At 39.4% G+C, this 18,866-nt stretch overlaps 1 protein-coding gene across 1 annotated transcript in view; it reads left to right on the forward strand.

Moving 5' to 3' along the window:
• The first annotated feature begins 2,484 nt into the window (after nucleotides 1-2,484).
• TNPO1 (transportin 1) overlaps nucleotides 2,485-18,866 on the forward strand; it is a 116,812-nt gene continuing 100,430 nt past the window's right edge. The window contains exon 1 of the mRNA XM_009327301.1: nucleotides 2,485-2,643. Within this exon, the coding sequence (XP_009325576.1) occupies nucleotides 2,485-2,643 (159 nt within the window). The remainder of the gene's footprint in view (nucleotides 2,644-18,866) is intronic.

Raw genomic sequence — 18,866 nt, forward strand, 5'->3', positions numbered from 1 at the left:
ATGTGATTCCCTTCAAAGCTGTGAAAGCCAACACACCTCAGCTGAGTCACAAAACAGTTGATGTTGGAAGGGGCCTCCTGCTCAAAACAGGGTCTTTGAAAGCAGGCTGCTCGGGGCCATGCAGAGTTGGGTTTTGAGTACCTCCAAAAATGGAGACTCCACAACCTCCCTGGGCAACATGTTCACTGTAGACTTTATTCAGAGTAGAGGTTTCAGACTTTATTCAGAGTAGAGGTTTCACTGAAGTCACCAGTATATTTACTTCTAGTCCCCACCAACCTGAGACAGAAAAATGTGCTGACAGCAAGTCATCTGAGATAGTGAACAGCCAGCTAGAAAAATGGCATAGTCCCCAGGCATATATATTACTAACAAAACACGGGAACCAACTGGCAATATTAAGTGTTTAATATTAGAAAGGTTTTTTAAGAGGCTGGGTGGGAAGGAGCTATAATATATAAATGCAAAGTATATTATCACTATCACCTCATTTTACTGACAGTTGCATTACAGTTGAGATATAGCACTGGCTTTAACCCTTTAATTTCTAATGTTCTGTATCTTTTCAGAGCTGTTTCATCCCCAGTCCAGCTGGTTCTTGATTAGAGATCTACAAGGCAAAACTGTGAACTGTTTTCTACTAAGAAGTATGTAATATGATGTCTAAACACTCAGTCTGTTTCTAAATCTTCAGCTGCTTCAGCTTTTATGGTTATCAAAGCGCTCTTCTGGACAGTGTAAGCGGGAGTGTTGTTAAACACTCTGTCCTTAAAAGCTTTTCAAAACCAATTTTCTCTGTTATTATCATCCTGGAATTTGATAGTGCTTTGCAACAATAACTACAAAACTCAGCTGTATTTCTCAGCCCTGGGAAGGAAAGCTTTGTAGCCTGCCGCTATAGCTCCTGATAACAGCTTTCACTCTAGTTACATAGTACTTACTTATTTAAAAGCTAGTGATTTTTAAGTGTCATTAAGATGGACAGTCTGATTTTTGTTTGAGCTTTTAATGTCTATTTCTTATGTCATTACTAGTTATAGACAGTTCCAGAAAAAAAAACTTTTTATAAAGCTATTTTTAAATGAAATTAAAACAAAATAAAACATTACATTCTATGGATGACCAGAAGGGAATCACTTTGCAATAAAATGGATTTTTTTTCTTGTGAATCAGAAAAAAGGTATTTTTTTAATGAAAAATTATATGCGAAGAAAAGGACGAAAAAAATTTTGATGTAAATTTCTCAGATGGCTAAGCTGGTTAAAAATTCCTGCTCATGTTTTCTAAATCTGGAAAGAGAATCACAGCATAAGAGACAGCAAATTTCCTTTTTAATCACAAGATGTAACAATGGTGTCTAAATCCATTTCAGCTGGAGATGTACCTGAATATATATATCTTTATCTGGATTGCTGCTTACAGTACAGATGTCTCTCTACAATAAGCAAACAACTTCTACATGAAACATTTTCAACTGTATTAAAAATAGGACCAACACTATGTCTGTCTCCTGCTGCAGACTGTAACAGCCCCCTGTAAAATGGCTGCTGATCTCTGCAGAGCAGAGCTCTCAGAAACAGAAAGCAGCAGCATACCAAAAGCAGAAATAATCATAGTGGCATGTCACACTCTCTAAATCCAAATAGCAGGAGTTTCAGTACAATTGTATTTCAGTCCAAATTTCCAGCCCTCGAGGGGGAAATCCAAAGTTTTGGAGCATGTGTTTATGTGGGCATGATATTCAAACTCAGCTTTTACACCTGAAGTTTCAGTGCTCATGTCCAGTGTAATCATTTATGGCCATTTGCTATTGCTTCAAAAAGCCTTGCACGTCTTTTTTTGTCAGCTTCAGAATACGGTGAGGTGTCAAACCTAATTTTTCTCACAGCTCCTGCATGCCAGTAGTTTGCCGTTAGACGAGGTATTGGACTGAATCATTATGCTACTTCCATCATCAAAATGAAAAAAAATGCTGTAGGGGATCCTCTTCTTCAAACAGATGGCAAATGTTTCTGAGAAATGCAAAATGGACTGGTACAGCTGCACAGGGTACTACAGAGTTTCATGGTCATGGCTATGTTTTGTGCTGGCAGTTATACTTTATAGTAATTGCTTACAAAATTTATCAAAAGTTGAAGTCCTGTTGGAACAAAACAGGAGCTTGATTTGTGCATGACCTCAAGTTGCCAATTACATGAAAACTTCTGTAAGCAATTTTGGCAGGTGTTGGCTACTTTATTGTTAGCGCTTTCATCTGAACACTGGTACTTCAAAGCTCCACCGTTGGTAGAAAGCCACAGCAACAGTAAGAATTCATGAAGAAAATGCTCTGTGTGTGTACATAAGTGTGTGCACACATGAGTGTGCATATGCATGTGCAAGCAATCAGAACTCCCTATAGCATGAGTCTGCTGAGAGGTGGTTTGGCGTCTGCTCCGACAGGTTTTGGCAGAGACCTGGGCCAGCTCTGTCACAGCCTGGTAAATGTCGCCATCGACGGCAGCTGAAGCTGGCGCACCTGGCAGTGAACCGCACAAACCCGCATCCCCGCTGCCAGCACTGCGGATGGCAAGCCTCTGGCACAGGTACAAGGTTAGACAGCTGGGCGCGCTGACACCTGAGGTTTTTCTGGAGCTCATTGCGGTGAATCACACCTGCCAGAATCCTGCTTACAAATATCCCTTTGGAAAAGCAAAAAAGCTGCCAAAGTTTTACAGAGCAGAGTAAAACCTCTAAAAACACAGGTGCTTGGTCTCATCTCAGGGATGTGCTACTAGCAAAAATACTGGTAAAGACAGTTCTTGGTGATATAGGGGTTATGTTAGTCATTGGAAGTTAAGTAAATACTTAAGAAAGCATGATATTGAATGGTAAAATGCACATCCTCCATAGCTAAAAGTCTATGCACTTTCAGCTCATCAGTATCTCTGTGGGCCCTTCAAAACTGGTACATACAAATTCACCTTTGCTCAAGCTCAGGGGAAGGGTGAGGGGCAGGGAGAGATGTTGAGATGCGAGAGAGCAGCTGGGAGGGGATCAAGAATGTTGTTACCCTTTTGTAGACACATTTTGGATGCCTTCAGTATCTCAATGAACAATGTTTAATTTTGATCCAACACTATAAATTCATCTGCATTAAAAAAAAAGGGGGTGAAAATAGTTTCCCTGTCATCACAAACCAAACGGATCTCCAGTGATGGCTTGAGCAGCCAGAACTGAGGATTTCGTAAGTTCTTGCATCAGGACAGACATGAAGGGAAAAGTTTCTATCCTGATTGTCCCAAGTATAGTTTTTAAAACCCTAGACATTGTTCCCCTAGTGCAAATAATTGCATATATAAATTGTCAATATTTTTTATAATTACTCCAATTATGTATTGCATTTTATGTATTACAGAAGTTATGTATTGATATCTCATGATCAGATTTTTAAGGTATGTATTGTCCAAACATGCAAATAGATACCTAATTTCTTGACCATTTTCAAAAGTACTAAGACAGTAGTTTATGTATTCACATGCCTATATATCGGCAAGGGCAGTTATAAAACCTCTGTGTGTGTAAATAATTGCAATAGAGTGGTTTGAGCCTGTGTAACATTATTGAAAAAATATAGACTGAGGTAGGGCAAAGGTCATGCAGCTATGGGGTGGCACTAAGCTTGCCCTTGAAGTGCTAGTGTTTTGAGTGTTTTTTTCTTTAGTATTTTGCAGACAACAGAAAGACAAGTGAAGTTACTGGAGCAGAAAATAAACAAGAAATAGAAAGGATAAAAACATACCACAATTTATCCTGAGAGGAGATAGTCAATATTTTTCTGTTTCATGTAAAAGTCAAAGCTCATGGGCAAAGAATGCCATCTACCCAAGAACACTTTGAAAAGTTTGTATGGAAATATGTAGGTATGCATCTGCATACCTACACATACATACATACATACACAGACACACACATATATAATTTACACGTAGAAGCTGTTTCATGTGACAAGATGTTAACTTAATCTGCTTATCTTGATGAGATAATGTGGCATGATAGAGGGGCTTACAGAAAAGTATTTGGAAAGTATTCTCATTCCTGGCCCTGCTACAAGCTTTTTTAAAGTCATTGTGTTTTCTTTTTACTCTTTGTTTTCTATTTAGATAATAATGTAAATCCCAAGCTCTTGACAGAGCGTGCTGCATATCTGCAGAATGCTTTACTCTATGGGATCCCAAACTAGCTGAAAACTCTTGGCTTTGACATAATAACAATAACAGGTAAACCCATCATATCATTTTCATAAATTCAAGTACATTTTCAAGAACTGAATGTCACAGTTTCCTGGATGCTCTGCAGACAAGCTGTAGTATACTACCTGAATTTAACCTTATGTCAAATTATGAATCCTTGCAAGACTGCTCCAATATGGAAGCCTGCTCTGGAACCATGAAAGGTTGGACCAGATGAGCTTTTGAGGTCGCTTCCAACCTGGGCTGTTCTATGATTCCATGATTTATCAAAGGAAATTTGGACCACTATATGGCAAGTGACTGCAAAGATTGAACCAGCTGGCCAAGCTCATCCGTCAAGTGATGGACTTCAGTGGAGCTGTAGAACAAGTTATTTGGTCCAATGTCTTTGGGTTTAACTTTTAATATTTTGTTTTACAAAATGTTCAGTGGAACCAACAAAAGGATTTTACAGAGTAATGTATCACTTAGAGCAACAATGGGAACCATAAGGGAGGCCATCATACCAGATGAAATATTTAACAAAACAGAACTTCTATATCAATAGTATTTCTCCCATTGAGCTTCGTAAGTGTAGTGATAAAGGTAAAATTGAAACCCTGAACAAATTTGTGTGACTTGGGCATTTCATTCTCTGTATTAATAATGAAGAGGAATTGTCTTTTAAAGTGCTTATTGCCCCTTAACAAGAGGCTTGGAGGGCGAAACAAGGCAATGTGATTAAAATGAAGACTCAGTAAAAAGGAACCAAATAAAGTTAACTGATGGAATGAGGGAAAAATAAGACAATAAGAAAAATTCTTCTGCACCTGGATCTTACACACTCTGAGCCTAAATTGAGATAAGGTGGTAAATCGTAATCACTCTCATGTAGCATTCTCAAAATCTTGAGTAGTTGGTGAAAAGCACTGTAAAGGAGACATTCAATACTTTCAAAACCAGACTGTTTAAAAACAGAATCCAGATGTATGACTTAGTAACTCAACAAACTAATTGTCCTGTTTTTCAGATGCACTGAAAAATTACCATAACATTTCACAAGATTTAGCAGCCATGATAGTTTGAAAAATATCCTTAAGCTTAAGTGAAGGTATCTTCATTAGTGAAGTCATTACATTAATCAGGTTTAACATGTTATCTGCAAATCAGACGGGATTTAAGCAGTTTGTGTTTGCATCATCTCTTTGCATGGGTTTTCCCTGCGAGAAAAAAACACACTTCACAAAACGTTTAAGACAGCTTCAGTTTATGGTTTTGTGATTTGGTTGAGTGCTTGGAAAGCTAAGAACGCCAGACTTCCTCAGAAAGAAATGCATTTTCACAGACAATGCCAATGACTACATTTTCAGAAGAACGAGGAAGGAATATCAGAAGAAATTGTCCCACATGCCGTCTCTAATGTGAGACCTCTCTCACATCACCTCTCTACTGTTATTAGGCAAAACCAAAGGTTATCATCACTGCACCTAACAGCTTGACACACTATTCCTTCTTCATCTTTGCCACTAATACCATACCTGACTGCAGACATCAGGAGAGAAAGATATTACTTGCCACACACGATCCATTGCACATACTGCCTTTATGTTACTTAGTAAGGTACATTTGTTTCATTCACAATTTTAAATAATGCAGGACACAAGTCTGTCTGCTTGTGAAGACCATGGCGGGGTTGAGAGCATCCTCTGTCTGCAGAGCCCCTGGGTCAGTGTAAGCTGGGATCTAGCCAGGACTCTGGCCTCCAACCAGGACACTGAGCATGTGCCACCGCCCGAATGGGAGGGATTTTTCTGTATTTCTTCACTTCTGCATGGTGCTACGGTGCAATGCTTCCCACCAGGATGCTGCTCCAGTTGGTTTGATTCTGCAAGGGTTGTCCTCCAGGAGCACTGTGCTGCAAGGCGTGCCTTACCTGGCTTTGAGCACACAGAGCTCAAGCACAAGAAAGTACTCTTTATACATGGCTGGTTTACAGCGTGCTTTCTTTGAGAGGTCCACCTAATTTATCCATTGAATTACATGAGATGGAAGTGCCCTAAGCAGATGTCACCTGCTGCCCCATAAAGCTCAGGCCAAGAGATATTCTAATTGATACATAAATCTCCAGGTCTGAGCCATGCAGTGAATTTTCTGTTGGCCTCAGAAGTTCAGACATCTTGAGTAAGTGTACAGCTAGGCACTGGGAAACACCAGGCACAGTGAATTAAATTTAGGCTAGGTGAGCAAGAAATTAAGGCAAATTTAGACAGGGCAAGCATGGCCAAAATTCCCTGTACTTACAAAAAGTGAACACGGCTGTTGTCTGTACTAGCGATGGAATTAAACTGAGACAATGTGTTGTTTTGAGTAATTTGCTGCTAGTTGTAATGATGCTAGAGTACCAGATAATTGACTCATCATTTAGGCTATGAGCAACCAGCTTTTTGAGCCATTCAATCAAGTGGGCAGAAAGCCAGCTGCTTTGATAGGCATGCTGTAGTCTCTGACTCCTAGATCAGCATACCACTCTATGAGCCTACAGCTGGAATATGACGAGCACAATCTGCTTTAAATTAGCCCCGATTACAGATTACTTTCCGTTAATTTTTAATATGCAACTCAGAGAAGGTTGCTTCTCTACAGCACCTTGTTTGGTACAGGGGTTTTCAGTAGGCACAAACTACCTATGAAGGCAAAGATTAAAATGAAGAATTGGGCACAGCTGTACGTTTTGCCTCTGATGAAATGTGGGACCTTTCCAACCCCAAAGCTCTACTGGGTTGTGTGTTCTCTTGATTTGCTACTGTTGGCAAGGCTTGGTGTTCGCAACAGCATAGGCCACCATAAATGCCAAGGCTGCAAGCTGATTATGGCACTGGAGCTGTTGAACGGTTGCCAAAAAAGCTATGTCTCTACAACTATTGCACTATTGCACACCTGTTACAAGGTTTGGGATTGACTAGACAAACTGTTCATTCCTTTTACTCACATGTTACTCAGACTAAGTAGCAGTTTATTCTGCAAGTGCTCCTAATGTTTTCAAGGGGCTACTCAAGGAGGAACTACTACTCAGGATTAGTAACAGCAGTGCAGTTCGGTTTTCTGTGCTCAGCGTATTTTGCAGCTTTAGGAATTTCTTCTATTAAAATTATGCAGACACTATGTAGCCAGTTCTAGCGTGACTTGACTGTGTGGGTATTAAAGAATTCAAAAGTAATGCAACGATATCGAAAATTCTTCACTAACACCTTGACTATCTAAGAACTCTGTTCATCTCAAAACTAGAATTTTTTAGAAGAATATTCCCCAAGGATGTTTGAAAATTTCATCTTTAGAGAGTCTTACCATGTATGTTTTGTGAGTTACTTTATTCAGCTGCTTCTTGTACCAGTTTTGACAGACTTATGATGAAATTTGTGTTTCTGCCCAGAATGCAAAATAAGTCCCAGTTCTCAGACTGGCTTTCTCTCTTTCCTTTAAGTTACTTCTCTTCATGATTGCTGTTATAGTACTATACCGTAACTTTCATGTGTATCTACCATATATGCTAAGGAAGGTTTCAAACCAATTATAATTACATTATTGGTCTGCTTTAACAGAAATCAAACATGTGTTCTACTATTAGAGGGTGTTTCATATTTTCCTCTGCTCTCAAAAATTGTCTCATTAATTGTCATGGTTTAACCCCAGCCAGCAACTAAGCACCACGCAGCTCTTCACTCACTCCCCCCCCCAGGGGGATGGGGGAGAGAATCAGAAGGGTAAAAGTGAGAAAACTCATGGGCTGAGATAAAGACAGTTCAATAGGGAAAGCAAAAGCTGCGCACGCAAGCAAAGCAAAACAGGGAATTCATTCACTTCTTCCCGTGGGCAGGCAGGTGTTCAGCCATCTCCAGGAAAGCAGGGCTCCATCACGCGTAACGGTTACTTGGGAAGACAAACACCATCACTCCAAACATCCCCCCTTTCCTCCTTCTTCCACCAGCTTCATATGCCGAGCATGATGTCACATGGTATGGAATATCCCTGTGGTCAGTTTGGGTCAGCTGTCCCAGCTGTGTCCCCTCCCAGCTTCTTGTGCATCCCCAGCCTACTCGCTGGTGGGGTCGTGTGAGAGGCAGAAGAGGCCTTGGCTCTGTGTAGGCACTGCTCAGCAGTAATTAAAGCATCCCTGTGTTATCAACACTGTTTCCAGCACAAATCCAAAACATAGCCCCATGCTAGCTACTGTGAAGAAAATTAACCCTATCCCAGCCAAAACCAGCACATTGATTCTTGCTATTATGTTCCTGGACAGTTCTCTATAGCTCCACATGAAATGCTACCGCTGTAAATTTCATAGTATTCAAGAGCTGCCACAAAAGGAAAATATGTGAGCTGTGACAGGGAGGGCAAGTTGTTTTGTTGTTGAACTATAAGCAGAGCCACAGAACTTTCTTACCCCTTCCAAATACCCCTTTAGCAGATTATTTAGTTCACAGAACTTAATTTCTTCATGTAAAATAAATCTATGTTACACATTTTAGGTGACTTAATTTCACCCAAAAGATGCTATAAACTGACCTGACATTGACTTAACTGCAGGAAATCAGATTTAAAAAGCAACATTAACAAAACAGTTAATAAGTGAAACAGAAGTTAGAAAACTGCAGCACTTGCATTGACAGACTCAAATTAGTTTCCAGTTTTAGCAGGGAGGCTTGAGGTGCAAAAATGCCAAGTTTCTGATGAGAATTGTTATGAAAGCATACTATTCCATTCTTGTATAACTCTTCTCTTCTTTTTGCTGAGACATGTACAATAGTAAAACATTCTGGCCCATTCAAAATACCAAGGCCATACATTAGTTCTTTTTTTATATATTGTTGCCAAAGAATAGATTATATATGGAGGCTTTTACATTTCTATTTTGATCCTTGTAGATAATGTCCTGAAATAATTCATACTGAAGTGAATTCAGCTGGGATAATTCTGTAAAACAATGTGACTGTGGCACATAGCCCAGGGCACCGTGCACAGAGAAACCTGGTTTATATGCCCAGTCTATCACTGGGTATGAGCAGAGGCTATTTGGTTGAGCCACTAAGCATTGCAGCAATACAAATAGACAAGACTAGCAGCTGGCACTATCTGTTATCTCTATGTGTTTCACAAATAAACATGATATTCAGGAAGCTTTTATGTGCTAGCCAGATACCTTATTGTGTCTAGAGTCAGGATGAAAACCATGTTTATCAGTAACTCAGAGAAAATAATCAAATTGTGGCAATAGAGGGTCAGTTTTACTTTCCTGTTAGATGAAGTGAGAAACAACAAGGAAGAACTTTCCCTGGTATATTCTCAATCTCTTCTGCCTCATTCTGACACTTGAGTTTCAAAAACCATAAATCATAGCCAGACATTCTAGGGTATTTTCCTTTTGAAGAGTCTCATTTAAATTCTCATAGAATTTTTAATAAGTCTTCAGTCTAGGCAGTGAGCTAAGAAATTATCACCAGGCAATGCTGCAGTCCAGTCCAAGACCCCAAATGCAATTCCAGTAGGTCACTAGTCTATGCCAGTATGGACGTGATAGGATGGCTGGGTGTGCAGACACGGTACAGATCAGGGCACTGAGCAGATGGCTGGGAGCCAGGAGTTGCTGCCGCGGAGGAGGAAGGGACACAGTACCTTCATGAATGAGTACGCAAAATTCACAGGACATGACTGAACCACAACCCGGAAGGCAGATTTCCTGGGGGCATTAATAACCTCTGGTGTTTTCTGCATGAGTATACTTCTCATTATACTCCTGTGGGAAAATTGTTCTAAATAACCAAATTATTTCTGTTTTGTTTATGCCACATATGTCACATATATATTATACCATCCCAGAGATAAACCTTAGCTTTGAATTAATTTTCTAATGCATTGAGGTTTTTTTCAAACTACATTTGAACATTCAATCTTCAGCCCCATCTCAGATTGCATTTGATCTTTCCCACACTCAACATGGAGCTGTCAAAGAGACCGGTGTAGCTGACTGTTTTATTTCCTTCTCCAGTTTTCTGTCTCTCTGTCTCCGTCCTTGCTGTCTTCTTACCTTCTAACTATTTAGATCTTTTCCAGAGACCCAGTTTATTTGTGATCTCACAGACACATTAATCAGATGTCTTCACCACCCACATGTTTAAGATGAAGAAAGTGAAAAGAAAAATGGTGACATTTTCTATGGGAGTGTCAGAACATCCTACCATGTCTGCATTTATTTCCTAAATAGTTCAGACAGAGATACTTGGTTTTGGGTTTTTTCTATACAGCAGTAACTTAACAAATATAAGTAATAATAATTGAATTACTACCTAGTTCAGAACAGTCTAAAAATGTGTCAGTTGTATGCAGTATGCATGTTGCATTCATATATGTTGCATAAATATATAGTCTTTTATATACTGTGAATATATAAAGGAATGCTTGTCATGAATCTCCCTGCCTTAGAGAGCTTATGGTGTGAGGCTTGTGGACATTTTTTTCCTGTAATTTCTTTACTGATATGTATAAAAACCCACGGCTTTTACACCAGCCTAACAAGGTTTTTCTGGGAAACAGGATACGGTGAGCCAGCTGAGGCAGTGGGGACTTCCTCACCTAAGCCCTTGGAGAGTCTAAGAACCTCTGGGCATTCAAAGCCCGCAAATCAGAGTAACGCTCTTCAGTAAAAGGGGCATAACTTGACTCTTTCCAGAGGACATTATCACAGTTTCTAAGGACCTGCTGGGAAGATTACTATCAGTAAGTAAACCAAGCACTGGTACTGAGCATGTATTTGCAGGACATTCTGCACCTCCCTGCAGCTTTATTTCACTGCTTCATCAGCATCAAGCATCACCCTGTTTCTCTACCTGCTGAGGATGGCATGAGCCCTTTGGAGCCAGGTGTTTCTGCTGACAGTAAGGAGGACCATTTATTTGTAACACCTCCTGCTGCAGCAACTCCAGTCATGAGTGCAAAGGCAAGGCACCCAAAGCAGCTACACATCAAAACCTTACAACACGAAGTTGATAATACTGTAACTTACTTAGAAGGTTCTTTCTCCTATGGCGAGAACACAATGTTCTATTCTGGGAGATGGCTGTTTCCCCAAAGTGTTCTTGTTTGCCTAATGCATTTGCTGAAGGATAGGACATTATCTGCCTACGCATAAAATGCAGGAGCGGTGTTATTTCTCCAATTTGCATTATTCATCCAGAACAAGAAAGCTTTTCTTGTCAAGAGGAAGCTTGTTGGGCTGGCTTGGTCTGCCTATTATTAATAAATAACTGAAACATTGTTTTAGTCATCTAAACATAGAACAATGCATTTTATTTGCTTAAAAGCCAGAGTCAAGTGAATAACCAAAAGTTAATTTTGGTAAAAAAGAATACAGTAAATTCTACAGAGGGGTAAGTTTGTTACAACATGTTTTTACCTGCAGAAAAGCAAGGGAAAAAAAAGAAGAAATGAAGGAGGAAACAATTTAGGGTACTGAGTCACTACTTTTGGAAAATGGCATTTGTGAAAACAGCAGGGCATGAAAGGCAGACAGGAGGAGGCCAGGATCAAGCCAGGACAGGAACAGAGCTAGCAAAGGACTGCAGAATGGGCTCTCAAGTGTTCATTTTTACATCCCCTCATGTTGGACTCTAGCAGCAGTTGGATCCCCAGCAGTTCAATACATCTTACAGGACTGTGACATTTGGCACTGATGGGCTTAACACACAAAGTATTATTTCCACATTTTGCAGAAACATATATTTGATATCCCTCAGCCTGCCACAGAAACTAACTGCATAGAAGTTAAATGCTTTTCTTTTTGGTGTGCTATATTTTAACACCATTTTACTATTCTGCTTTACCTAATTAATTCAGAGTTAGAGCTTGAAGGTGTGGGAAGAAACCTTCAAAAATACAAAATGCAACTCTTTTCCAACATTATTTAACTGTGGCTTTGCTGGCAGTCAAGAGAGACTAACAGAGCTTTTGTCCCCTCACTTGTAGTGGTGCAACCTCCCCAGCACAGCTGCAGCAGTCGCATCCATCGCACAAACTTCTTGAAGTACAGGAAGAACAGGACTATTTCTATCTGTGGTGACACTGATTTGTGCCACTTTGGAGAGTTCAACCTAAATCTATCACTCTGCCAGTTTCCCTTTGGTAGTGTTGAAAAAAATCTTTGTAAAAGTGTTTGATATTTAAAGAGGTAAGAGCATTATACAAAGTATTTATAATTATTATTTGATACTTAAACATGCAAGCTTAGGATAAACTGTGTTGGCCAAGAATTTTGTTCCTAACATGTCTGCCTTCTGTATTTCCTGCAATCTGGTGTACATATGTGCTTTTGTAGTTATGGTTGTAGTGATATGTTGCAGTGACATTATGCCTGTTAACAAGTTGTTGTGCCAGTTTTGCATGACACACATGACAGCAAATGATTGGATAGATGAACAGCCTGCTTAAGCCTACTTGCACAAGCTTTCCAGTGGGAAGTCCCTTCTGTTTGGTATTAATGTCACAGTGATGTACCGTGGCTTTGACGGTAGCTGTGAATATTCATGTGCCGTTATGTATTTGTACTTTGGAAGGTGCTGAGGTCATGGACTATGAGGATTACAGATGACTACACTTTATTTCTTTGGAAAATCTGGGAAATCGATTAAGAGAAACAGCAAAATATGTGATGCATTCATAGAAATTCTGCAGAGTATGGCCAATTTAAGCAATGGCTTAAAAAAACAAAATTCAGCTCAAGTGCGTAAATCCAGGAGTTACACACTCACCCTAAAAACTAAATATAGACATTTCCTTCAAGTTGGCATTTGATATTTAATACTTTTTAATGAGATACTAAAAATGGTATTTTTTGTATTATTCCTGCAGAACACACATCTTTCAATGCGTTGAGTGGAAATAAGTAAATTTTTATTTTAGGAAAACGACAGAAAAGGGTACAGTGCAAACATGTTACAGTCTATATGTTCCAACACACATAGTGGCTGATGACTGTACTGGCAGGTCTAACTCTAAGGTGCACATAGCTCATTGCTTCTTCACGAAAAATGGGTAAAATAAACATGAGTATGTCAGAAGTCATTCTCACAACAAGGTACAGGTAAGCTTTTCCGTCTCAGCAGAGGAAACACCTGTGTGGGGTCAGTTGCTGTGGCATCCTCGTGGAGGATTTCAGGGGACCAGAGTACAGTTACTCCAGGGAAGCCTCTCTGCTCACCACAGGCATGCCACCACAGACTCTTTCTAACCTGTTTTTTTTAATATGGCAGGGAAGATTTCTTCAGTGTCCCCATCCCAAGAAGTCATCCATACTGTTCATGTTTTAGGCAGAGATTCACTTTTCTGTATGAATCCTGAGTGAGTGTATTTTCTCACTGCCACCATTCCTCCCAGCTACATTTTCCATGTCTGTAGAAAAATGCCAACTTTAATTACAAAAAAAAATGTGTTTGTCAGATTCCAACTACCATTTAAAAGTTGTGTCAGGATGTACCAGTCCTGCATATTGATTTTTTTTTATTAACTGCATATTAATACATATGCCTGGTAACTGGCAGCCTAGCTACAACTACTATCTATGGTGAATAAGACCTAAAAACCCAAGCCTGTCTGAAGAGAAACACTGGCCATGAGCCAAATGCTGTTCTCCCCCATCACTGTGTGTCATTTGGGTATTGCTGACCTTTTGCTTCCTTTTTCTATTTCATCAGCCTTGGTGTCTCCTTCTGTCTGCCTGAATTCATTCCTGTCTTCCCCTTCATCCCAGAGCTTGTTTTGCATGTGAGCTTTGTAGCTGCTTGACCTGCAGCCCTGTCTCTGACCACAGCTCCTGCACAAATTCTTGGAAAGGTGCAAGTTTCTTCACTTCCTTATCAGGACTCACCCTGATTTATCTAGTGGCTTCTGGAGATCTGTCTTGTCCTAGCATATCCCTTGTCATTGGCCACATCTGCCCATACCTAAATAAATATTGTTCTGCAACAGGAAGCAGGTAATGGTATTACATCTGCCATGCTGAAAATGTAATGCTGAAAATGCTGTAGTGAGTGTTTTCACTTGTCCCTTTTTCTTACGTAAACTTCCAGCTCAACATAGCTAAAGGAGTCAGCTGCTGGAGCACCAGATAAAATGTGGAGTGAAATGTGAGTGTTGACAGGTCAGGGAACTGTCTGAACAAACAGGTTTTTTAACACACCTCCATACTCTTCAAGGCAGAGTGGGAGTTGAGATGCCTTTCGTCACCGTGAAAGTCCTAAAACAGTAGTAGAAACAGACCCCTTTTCGCTGCAGCAGCTTTATTACCCTTCATTGGCTCTTCTATTCTTTCAGACATTTTTGGTGGGAAAGAGACTAACAGAGAGAGAAAAGAAATGAACAGAGGATGGTAATTCTGGCATCAACTGAGCAAGCAGGCTTTCACTGTGTTATGAGCACAGACATCTTTCGCAGGGTCTCTAGAATGGAATTAGCTTCTGAGAAGTTTCTGAAGGCAACCTTGCATTTCAAATTATTGATCCTCTCATTTTACCTCCTTCCTGCTCTCCCTCGCTCAGTTACACAGATCCTTGTCCATTAAGCATTGGATTATTAAAGCAGAGGGCTGGCTGGTATGATAAAGTACAGCAAAGATATCCATCGCAGCATTTCATTACAGTGGGTGTAACAGACTGGAGCCTTATAAAATTGGTCTTCACTGAGTACCCAAATCTCTCTTCAGAAGAGCACAGCAAGCCCATGCCAGAACAATTTCTGGGCTCTGAATCACTTTTAGCTACCATGAACCAGATTTGCTTGATTAATGAGAGAAACAGCTAGAGCAAGGGTTAGGCCAAATTTTTCTTTCTTCTTCGGAATAGATAAAGAGTTAGGCATCTTTTAAACGCTCAAGGCACTCTGGCAGACAGAAGGCTCATAAACCCGAAGAGTTCCTATGATTTATTAACAGAGTCTAACCAAGGCAATTTAGTGATGAGAATGGAGTGAAGGCTGCAAATAAAAGTCTTCCTTTTCTGCTCATCTTGTGTAATACGAGCATATGTACATGAAGAGGAAGAAAAAATTCACACTGTCTGGCAATCTGATATATCATCGATGTGTCATTGTTTGTTGATAGCCCCAGAGAAAGAATTTTGCTAGCCTGGGTGTGTCAGCAGTAAGAAAATAAAATTTGGATTTGCTATTCTGGTTATTACAAAGAGAGATCTTTACTATCAGAAGCCAGCCTCCCAAATACCCACCATCTGAACTGGTACCTCCTTTTCTTTCACAAACCAGACTTTTTTCTGTTCTTCAGCACTTTTGTTTGTGATTCCTTTGGACATCAGAGCGGGCAGATATTTTGGGAACACTTTTGGAAGATGGTTTCCCCAGCGCTTTGCTGCACATGGGCTGGCTCAGTATTGGCATCCTGAAGTTCCAAAAGACAGGGAGAAGATAGGGTATATGTGGAGGAGGCAGAAAGTGATGAGATGGGCATGGGACAAAAGAAAAGAAACTGAAATAATTTTTTAGGTAATTAACTATACCTGTAGCCTTAGTCAGCCCCTGGTGGCTCATTCTTCCAGTAAAGCAAATATATATCTTTTTGTTCTGTTGAGTTTAAGTAATTATGTACTCCAGCTTCACAGTCTGTCTAATTTATTCCCAACCACTTCGTTTCAGATGGAACTTTCCACAGTTGAATGGTTTAGAACTTTAAAATTTTCCCTCTGGTTCCATTCAAAACCTCATCAGCTCATCTTTGATTGCCCCAAAGCCTCAATTAATTCTTTAGCACAGGGCCAGTGCAAACTTTCTAAGAAAAGTAACTGCAAAATAATAAAAAAAAAAGGCCATTTGTCTAAAACTGCTTTTTCATTCTTATGCTCCAGATAAACTTCTGCAGATGATGCTACATTATCATTGAACCAGTCATTTTAGTATATGACTTGCTTTGGTTGCCATGTTAATTACCAGATAGCTACAAATTAGGAAAGAAATTGCTTTTATCAGAATTTAGAATTTCAGCAAGCACTTCATGATGTTTTCAGCACTGCAATTTTTTACCCCAAAATTAATAACTGGAATTATATATCATCTTATGTCACAAAATTATCCCAGAATTCAGGTAAACTATATCCTGTTTTTTTATCATATTTTCCATACTAATTTCCCAAATATATCTAGACATTTGCAGATCTAAACATTGTTTTAGGTGTCTTGGGTACCTGTTGGAAGAATGTTTTTGGAAAAATAGTTGAACTGTTTATCCAAGAAACAAACCACAGAATCAATCTGTCAGATTTGATGAGATAACTCAGATATTATCGCAACTGGCAGGAAAACAGCAGACCACTTAAAAAGACAAATTAGTTATTTAATTGTAATCTCTTCATATTTAGCAATAAAGTAATGCAAATCTCTTATATTAACAAAATGGTGGTTCTTCCCTTTCTTTACATTTTTGAATGTGTGATCATGTCTCTAAATACTGTCTAAAAAGTTAGTTTTAAAAAGTAAATGTCAGCCATTCTATTCTTTGGAGGTAAAAGGTATCCAAGCAATTAGGCCAATGTGTTTGTATGTGTTTGTTAGTCTAAAACAGGTTAATCTTTAAAAAATGAAGGTATTCTTATCCTATGGCCAAACATTCTCTTCACCCACTCAAAAAGTAAGAGAACCAGTAAGTAGGAAAAAAATACTCTGTGTAAGTATGGCATTCTTCAACTGATGAAATGGGACAACAAACAAAAGGCATCAATACAGTTATGTTGTTCTCACCTGGTCTCCTTGATGTGCTACTTTCAGTCTTTATTTCATTAATTTATTATCAGTATAAAGCTATTTTTTTTACAATTGGGATGGGGAGCTGTGCCTTTTTATTTATAGTAAAGACTGCTTTCTTAATCATGTTGTTAAAAATAGCTTCATGAATGGACAGGAATACATAACATAACACAGTGCAGTCTGGGTTAGGGTCATCAACAGATTATCTCCAGATTATCTGGATTATGTGATTACCCCTGTGTAATGTAGGTGTGTTACAAATTAAAAATTAATCAGATTTTACAAAAACTATTATTAAGTCAAGATAACAACTGTTGGCCTACATGTATTTAAGTCATGATGTATTTTAGTGTGGATTTCATCATTAATACAGTGAAGCACAAAAAGACTACTAAAACTCAAATTCTTAAATTCATTTAAAAAGATCTTGCACTGACTGTGCCAAGTAGTTTTGGTGTAGGGGTTTTGCTGTTGTTACCCTGTCCACTCCCAAATGAATTTCAAATATGTCTTTATCTTGACCATTTTCCCCTCCTCCAACATTCCTCCAACAGCTTTAACAAAGCCAACTTCATTTTCACTTGGCAAGTTGAAGCCTTGATTCTTCCTGGAATATAGTGCAGAAAAAGGCCCATGCATTTCCCCAGCTATATGAAATTCAGTGCAATGGGTCAAAACTCTAGCAAAGGGAAAGAACTCCTCTGGATTTCCTCTCGTGACCAAAAATGCCACAAGATCTCATGCTCTGACCAGAGGAAGCAAGTCCACTCCAAGGGATTCTCTGAGGAAGACTGGCACGTAAAATGGCCCTACTCACCGGCAGCCCACTGCAAAACCCACTGATCCCTCTGCATTTCCTGGGAAGAAATAACTTTATGAAATTGTACTGAAGACACAGTCCTGCCCTGTGCACATATCTTAAAATCTATACACCCAGACATTGAAATCCTTCCTGTATCTATCATATAACAGAAGTTACCCTTTGACTGGGGGACTGGAAAATAAATCAGAACACACATTCAGAACTAAGTCTGACATTTGCTTGCACTCTTCACCAGAAACACGCTCCACTTTACGATGCCATTGCTAGACAGGAAAATGTAAGCACAGAGATGGCTAGTGCTGCTCTGAATGCACACTGTGGGACCCTAGACCACTAAATTAAAATGCTGACTTAGAAATTAAGGGTCAAATTTAGCTCAGTCAAACTCACATTAAAACAAGTGTGAAATCAATGGAACCACTCAGAAAAGAAAGTTGAATGAGATGCAAAGTATATGAAAATAATATCTTTCTGTTCTTAATCATTAAATACTCCATGTGAAAGGAACTGTATTTCTCCTGCCCAAACAACGGCTGCCCATAATCTGTAGGTTAGCAAGGTTAATACAGAAACACACTAATGGATCATGATGGAGACAATTTGAAAGCTCTTCCGTGCATGCCTAATAACTACTTGCTATTCGTAACTTACCTATGTGTGATTTGGGATTTCATTATTTGTAATGTAATCTAATTACCATCTACATATCTGTCACTGAAGATTCTCTCTATTATTTGTTTTAATTTGCATGCTACCTCTGTTTTTGGCACGCTAACTTTCACATCTTCAGATGTGATCATTAGGAAGTACTCTGTCAAAGACGATGGCTATCATAGAATCATAGAATCATAGAATCATTAAGGTTGGAAGAGACCTCCAAGATCATCGAGTCCAACCGTCAACCCAACACCACCATGCCCACTAAACCATGTCCCTAAGCGCCTCATCTACCCGTCTTTTAAATACTTCCAGGGATGGGGACTCAACCACTTCCCTGGGCAGCCTGGTCCAATGTTTAACCACTCTTTCAGTAAAGA

The sequence above is a fragment of the Pygoscelis adeliae genome, unplaced genomic scaffold (assembly GCF_000699105.1).
Source record: "Pygoscelis adeliae isolate BGI_AS28 unplaced genomic scaffold, ASM69910v1 Scaffold26, whole genome shotgun sequence".
In the NCBI taxonomy this organism is placed as follows: Eukaryota; Metazoa; Chordata; class Aves; order Sphenisciformes; family Spheniscidae; genus Pygoscelis; species Pygoscelis adeliae.